Source organism: Crotalus tigris, unplaced genomic scaffold (assembly GCF_016545835.1).
Source record: "Crotalus tigris isolate CLP2741 ecotype Arizona unplaced genomic scaffold, ASM1654583v1 scf7180000018224.911827, whole genome shotgun sequence".
NCBI lineage: Eukaryota > Metazoa > Chordata > Lepidosauria > Squamata > Viperidae > Crotalus > Crotalus tigris.
Genome location: NW_024096891.1, coordinates 810,646 through 818,014, shown reverse-complemented (window position 1 = coordinate 818,014; position 7,369 = coordinate 810,646). Strand labels below are relative to the sequence as shown.

The window sequence follows — 7,369 nt, the reverse complement described above, 5'->3', positions numbered from 1 at the left end:
TTATTTAAGAAAATCCTTAAAAATATTTAATGGCTATTGTGAGAAAAACATGCTCACCTAAAAAGTCCTTTGCTAAAATAAAAAAAAAAAAAACTAAATTACAATCTCCTGCTCGAGTGGTGGGCTGGACTTGAAGACCTCTAAGATCTCTTCCAACTCTGTTATTCTACGTTTTCTATTCTAAAAAGATTAGGATGCAGAAACAATGAAGTGTACTTTATTGGAAATACTTACAATGAATCACTGAGCTCTCTGCCAGTAACCTGCAGAAGGAAGCCGCAAAACACCTCAGCTTGCACATAATATACATATTAGTAACAGCACTTGAAACAGCTAACAGAAAGACAAAAGAGGTAATCCAATCTGCACCCTTTTCTCTGGAATGCTTTATGAATTGTTATATTTACTTTTGATACTAATAGAAAAAAATAACCAAAAGCTGATATATTTTTCATCCACACCCAGATAAAGTCAGGCACTTGTGATAATAGCTTACGCGCAAACCCTACCCTTCATAGCTTGAGTGTTCCTGTGAAGTAGGGAGTCAAGTAGTAAGTCAAGTTGAGCTATTCTCCAAAGCTATTCTCTGAAGGCAGGACAAGAAGCAACGGATGGAAACTAATCAAGAAAAGAAGCAACCTAGAACTAAGGAGAAATTTCCTGACAGAACAATCAGTGGAATGACTTTGCCTCCAGAAGCTGTGAATGCTCCAACACTGGAAGTTTTTACAAAGAGACTGGACAGCCATTTGTCTGAAATATATAGGTTTTACTGCCTGATCAGGGGGGGTGGACTAGAAAATCTCCAAGATCCCCTCCAACTGTTATTCTATTCTATTCTATTCTATTCTACTCTACTCTACTCTACTCTACTCTACTCTACTCTACTCTACTCTGTGCTATACTCCAATGTGGAGAAAGATTAACAAGAAAATGCAACACTGGAATAAAAGCTGTTCTAAGATCCCAGCCTGAATGCTGCAGTTAAAATGATGCTTACTAAATTACAGCCATCCACTTATGTTCACAATTGGGCCCAGAATCTTGGTTGTTGAATGAAGTAGTTTTTAAGCAAAACATCACATGCCTACTTTGCTCAACAACCACAATCCTGGCTGTTACCGTTGCAGTCATTAAGTGACCATACACTACTAGGGAGAAGGCTCAAGCCAGCCACCATACCTTTAGACCTATCCAAAGTATAGAAAAATAAATAATTGATCCTTATACGGAAGACATACGCAGCATTTATATAGGATGCAGCCCTTTTAACTCCCTTAATGATATATCTTTTGTGTCCTGATCAATATAGAGCTGAGAAAGTGAAAATGTGGAAAGTAATATACAGAATAAAAGGTTTTACAAAGATCCTTCCTTACAACAAAAAGGATATAGAGCACCAATTATGATTTAGAAAGATTCTGATGAATTCAGTGTACTGAAAGGGTAAAAGCTTACAAATTGCACATTAATGAATTTTGATAAATTCATGCAAAACTACCCTTCTTAAACTAAAAACAGGATCTGTAAAATGTAGGTGATTACTAGAAACAGATACAGAAAGTCTCCTCCCCAGTTTGAAAAAAAAAATGGGAGACTGATCTGAGAAAACATCTGGATGGCAAACATTGTGGAAATCTAGGGGACTTTTTTTTCAGCTTCTATGCAAGAATCATTTTGGAAGATTTTGTGGGAGGAGGGAAATTTATGAATAGAATGACACAACTAAAGAATTAAAGTTTCCCAGAAATTCAGATTATTACATTATATTTGAAGGATATAAGAATGTAAGAAAAACTTTTTTTATTTTTGACACCTAAACTGTTAATTATACAAAGCAGGAAATGTTTGGATCATTTATCAATTAAAATGGCATACAGTCTGTAGCTCTACTCAAAGAGGTATCATATTAATTCTCTAGTGGAGAAAACAAGTCTAACGAAGGAAATGGAAGTTGTATCCTTTTTCCTCCCATCTTTTGGATATGACCAGTTTATTCTCTGGTCAGCTTATCTCTTTGCCTAATCCCATCAAACCCAATTTGGCCCTACCTGTCCCAGAAAGAGCCCCCACAGTCCCATCAAAGCAAAAAATAGTCCCATCAAAGCAAAAAACAGCCCAAGAGCAGTAATGCAACGCAGAAAACCCAACCTTCCATCTTTTATTAGTTGATGACCTCAACATTTCATGTCCTTCACAAAGACGTTCTTCAGCTCTGCTGTTCTTCTAAAACAGTGGTTCTCAACCTGTGGGTCGGGACCCCATTTGGGGTTGAACGACCATTTCATGGGGGTCGCCAAACCACGCTGTCCGCCATTTTTTTCCCTTTTCCCCAGCTGTCCTACTCCCTCTTATTGGTGGCCACACCCACTTGGGGGTCACCACAACATGGGGAACTGTATTATGGGGTCACGGCATTAGAAAGGTTGAGAACCACTGTTCTAAAAGGTCCATTTTGCTTAGTAATAGATCTATCCCGAGGTACAATGACATGGACCTGTGTAATTTTCCCGAACTGGGATACCTAGGATTCCCTGTCTTGTAGCCTTCAATTTCTATAAAAAATATTTGCTTTTCCTTTGTTCAGGGTCCCACTTTGTTCTAAAGCAAGCACCCAACAAAAAACACAGTTCTTTGCCTTGGTGTTTTGTTCCTCCTTCAGACTGAATCCTGGGCAATTCCTGTATGGAAAAATCAGCATGGTGCACCATCGTTCTACAGCAGTGGTTCTCAACCTATGGGTCGGGACCCCATTTGGGGTCGAACGACCATTTCACGGGGGTCGCCAAACCACGCAGTCCACCATTTTTTCCCTAGCTGTCCTACTCCCTCTTATTGGTGGCCACACCCACTTGGGGGTCACCACAACATGGGGAACTGTATTATGGGGTCACAGCATTAGAAAGGTTGAGAACCACTGTTCTACAGGATTTGGAAGGACTGTATTTGTTTTATATATGTTAATAAGACTTATGTCCTGAGTGACTTCTGTCAATCTATAGGATATGTGGAAGTTATAAGATGATCTGACATGAGGCTACATCATTTTGATGCTGGCAAAGTCCAAACTGAAAATAAATGTTAAGTTTGAACATTAATTAAAATGTAGAGATACGTCCAGAACCAAAAGTTGAAGGCGCAAGGAAGGAGATTCAGGCTAGATATTAAGAGGGAATTCCAGATTGCTCCAATTGTCAACAATTATAGAAATTGTTTGAAATGGCATCTTTCCTTTCTCTGGAGGTTTCCAGATCCTGGCTCTATAGCCATATCACTGGAATTCTTTAGCGTGGAACAAGAGGCAGGACCAGATGATACCTTGGTATAGGTAGTCCTCAACCTAAGACCACAACTGAGCCCAAAATTTGTTTTGCTAAGCGAGACACTTGTTAAGTGAATTTTGCCCCATTTTACGACTGTCCTTGCCATAGTTACTAAACGAATAACTGCAGCAGTTAAGTTAGTAACATGGGTTGTTAAGCGAATCAGGCTTCCCCATTGGCTTTGCTTGTCAGAGTTTTGCAAAAAAAGGGATCACATAACCCCGGGGGACACTGCAACCCTCACGAGTCAGTTGCCAACCGTCCAAACTTTGTTCACGTGACCGTGGGGATGCTGCAAGCGTTGTTAAGTGTGAAAAACGGCCACAAGTCACTTCTTTTCAGTACCCTTGTAACGGCCACGAAACGAACTGTTGTAAATCGAGGACTACCTGTAGGGACTGACTTCCCTCCTCTCTCCAAACGCCTTTCTTCTGCTCCGCTCTTGAGTCGCTTCGCCCAGCGGAACAGGCGCAAGGAACCTGGGGTTTACCGCTGGCCTGCGCCCCACATCCCCGCGGGGGCCTTTCTTAGATGAGAAGGCGGCATTGGCCTCGATGCAGCCGAGGGCGCCGGGACGCCTCTTCCCCTGCCGCGCAGCCCTTTCTCCACTGATGGGGGAAAGGAGGCTCCGCCGGAAGAATCTCTACCGCGGAGCCCTAGGACCGGGGTGGGGGTCCGGGAGTGGTGGAAGCAGGCGGAGGACCAATGGGGGAAGGTCCGGCGGCTCTCCCCAGACAGGATCCGCGGAGGAAGGTGGGTTGAGCGTCGAGGGCAGGGCTGTCGCTAGGCCAGCCCGGGCGGCTCCGGCGAGGGGGCCGGCAGGATGGCGGGGCGGGACGGCTCGTTTGAACAGCTCGAGCGGCACCTCCCGGGGGCGCCGCCACCGTCGCCTGAGGGGCAGGTCGCCGGGCGGAGACGTTGCCAACCGCAGCACCAGCACACCCATCACCAGCATGCATTCTCGGCGCCGCGTTCATCCCGTTGGACGGGGACTGAGGCAGCCGCGAGGGTTTACCCCTATGTCCCCGGCGCCGGAGAGCGGAGTCGCCTGGGCTTTTTGGCCGAAAATCAGCTGCCTCCGTGGCGCAGGCGCCGCCTCTCCATGGAAGCCCCGGAGCCGGCTCCTGGCGACCCCCGCGCTCATCGGGGCTGGTGGATGGCTCCGGGCGGGCGGCAGTGGCACGTCCTGGCGGCCTGCTTGACCTGCTGTACCCTGCTCGGCTGGTACACGGCCAGCAGCGTGATGGACGTGGCGGCGCCTGAAGGCCCCTTGCTGGAGGAAAAAGACCCCGAGCCGGTGACGGTGACGGTGCTGGTGTGGTGGGCGCCTTTCGGGCGCGGCAGAGTCTCCGGGGACTGCTGGCGGGAATTCAACATCAGCGCCTGCCGCGTCTCCACCAACCGCAGCCTCCAGTCCGAGGCGCACGCCGTCGTCTTCCATCACCGGGAGGTGCAGGGGCACGGCATCGGCCAGATGCCCCGTCAGAGGCCGCCGGGCCAGCGATGGGTCTGGATGAACTTGGAGTCGCCCACCCACACCACTGGCCTGCAAAACATGGCCGGCCTTTTCAACTGGACTCTGTCTTACCGGGCGGACTCGGATGTCTTTGTGCCCTATGGGTACCTCAGGCTTCGTCCGGAGCCCCTTGTCCAGTTCACCTTGCCCAAGAAGACCAAGCTGGTGGCCTGGGTGGTCAGTAACTGGAATGAAGGTCACGCCCGGGTCCGTTATTACCACCAGCTGAAAAAGTACCTCCCCATTGATGTTTTTGGGTCTCACAAACTGGCGCTCAAAGATAACAATGTGGTCAAGACCGTCTCAGAATACAAGTTTTATTTGGCCTTTGAAAATTCCCAGCATAAGGACTACATCACGGAGAAAGTCTGGAGGAACGCCTTTGAATCTTGGGCTGTCCCCATCGTCTTGGGTCCCCCGAGGGCCAACTACGAACAGTTTATCCCCTCCGACGCTTTCATTCATGTCAATGACTTCTCTGACCCCATGGAGCTGGCGGTTTACCTGAAATTCCTAGATAAAAACAAGAACATGTACAGAAAGCATTTTGCCTGGAGGAAACAGTATGAAACGCGGATGACGTCCTTTTGGGCGGAACACTGTTGCAAGATTTGTAATGTAGTCAGAAAGGCTGGGAAAGAGCCCAAGACCATCCAGAACCTCGCCAAGTGGTTTGAAAGTTGACTTCTTCGGATTGACTGAGTTTCCATGCAGGATGGTTGGGTTGACGCATTTACCCAACCAAGGCACAAGAAAATATATCAGGGATACTTCAGTTTTTTTTCTTGGAGAACCAATTGATAAGTTAAGATTGCTTGGTTTAATAATTATTTGGAGAGTCACCATTGTGTTTGTGTGTCTGTGTACTTTTTTTTTGTTTTGTTTCTGTCTTTTGGCTTCTGTGGTCGATACAGTTCTTAACCAAACTGAAGCACAAAAATGTGTAGGCTGCCCCACATTTGTATTTAAACTTTTATTTGCAACTTTAGGTTTTAGCAAAATACATATAAAAGTATAGCGATCATATCCATTCTATACATCCCCTCTAATATTAAAAGCACTATTTGTCAGGATGTGCTTTTGTAGCTTCCTTGAAGCCATTGCAAGCAATGCAACTTGTTTTGTTACATGTTTGTCTTCATCTATCAAGAAAAAGTAGATCTTTTCTTCTAAACTAGATTGCCTCAGTTAACAAGGGCAGAATGAATCTAGATCACAAGTTTGCAGTGTAATAAGCAATGGGTCAAATCTTCCACCTGTAAGTCATTTCAAGTGCATAAAAGGTGTGTAGTTGATAATTCTCTCTATTTTCCATACAAAAAGGTTTGTCTCAGGAAATAGGACATAAGAAACTGTAAATAGTTTGACATTCCCTTTTCTTCTTGACATTCCTTGTCCTGCATCCAGGATTCTAATTAATATGTGTACTTGAGCTCAACTTTCACTTTCATGTGCCTGTTTTTTATAGAAGTAGAATTTTTTAAAAGTGGAGAATATTTTTTAAAAAATTAGACTTTCTTACCCCTATATGCATATCCGAAGAGGTTGATCTGCAATGACTCACCACAAGTTTTGCTGCTGTTATGCCTTTCATTGTCAGACAATTTGAAATTATGACTCCATTTGTTTTACGCATATTTTAAAACCTTTTATTGCCAGGGTGAGCCAGAAAAACAGACCCCTTTGGCAAGATACAGAATGTCAAGATGAAATATCTTCACCAAATTGTTTTATTGCAAGTAAAATAATTGCATTATTTGGACCCCATGTTAGCATTTTCAGATTATTAATGCTAATTACAACTGTGCTTTATGAAAATTGATAGCATTAGCATTAGCAAAATAGCTTCCTAACTCTGACCATTGATGCAGTTTACACAGTTTCCATTCAGGATGATAGAATACAAGTTATAAAGCTAGAAGAAGTAGCTTATTGGTTAGCTGCTTTGCAAAACTACTTCTTAATTGATTAAAAATGCATTGGGAAAGTATTTAAGAAAAAAATGTTGCTTTGCTATTTGATCAGTGCACGTTTTAAAACAATTAATCCTTCAGTCTTTGGCATGTGTATTATAGATAATTTTTCCAGGTGTCTTAAAACCAGCTAATTTAGAGGGGAAAGTTTCCAAAGAGCAAATTATTATTATTTTTCGCAAAAAAAATTTAGGCATAGGATGTTCTGACCTGGAACAGAATATGCTAAGAAATAAAGCACTATAAGAAACATTCACTCTTAACACTGAAATTTTAAACTACTGTATTATCTTTTCAATGAAAGTTAGAAAAACAGTATTAGTAGATTTTTGCCCACGGGCTAAACAGGCAAATTGAGACTTTTACCCAATTAATTTTTCCCAGTCAGAATCTACTGAATTTTTTTTTTGTTTAGAAATGTCAAAACTTGGACTGTACAGGTAGTCTTTGACTTGCGACCACAAGTGAAACTAGAATTTCTATTGCTAAACAAGATGGCTGTTAAGTGAGTCATGGCTGATTTTATGACCGTTTTTTTGCCGTGGTTGTTTAGGAAA

At 43.6% G+C, this 7,369-nt stretch overlaps 1 protein-coding gene across 1 annotated transcript; it reads left to right on the top strand.

Moving 5' to 3' along the window:
- Positions 1 to 4,109: 4,109 nt before the first annotated feature.
- FUT4 (fucosyltransferase 4) lies at positions 4,110 to 7,064 on the top strand. Its single transcript, XM_039349090.1, has one exon. The coding sequence runs from the start codon at positions 4,147 to 4,149 to the stop codon at positions 5,521 to 5,523; it is 1,377 nt and encodes a 458-aa protein (XP_039205024.1). The 5' UTR covers positions 4,110 to 4,146; the 3' UTR covers positions 5,524 to 7,064.
- The last annotated feature ends 305 nt before the right edge of the window (positions 7,065 to 7,369 follow it).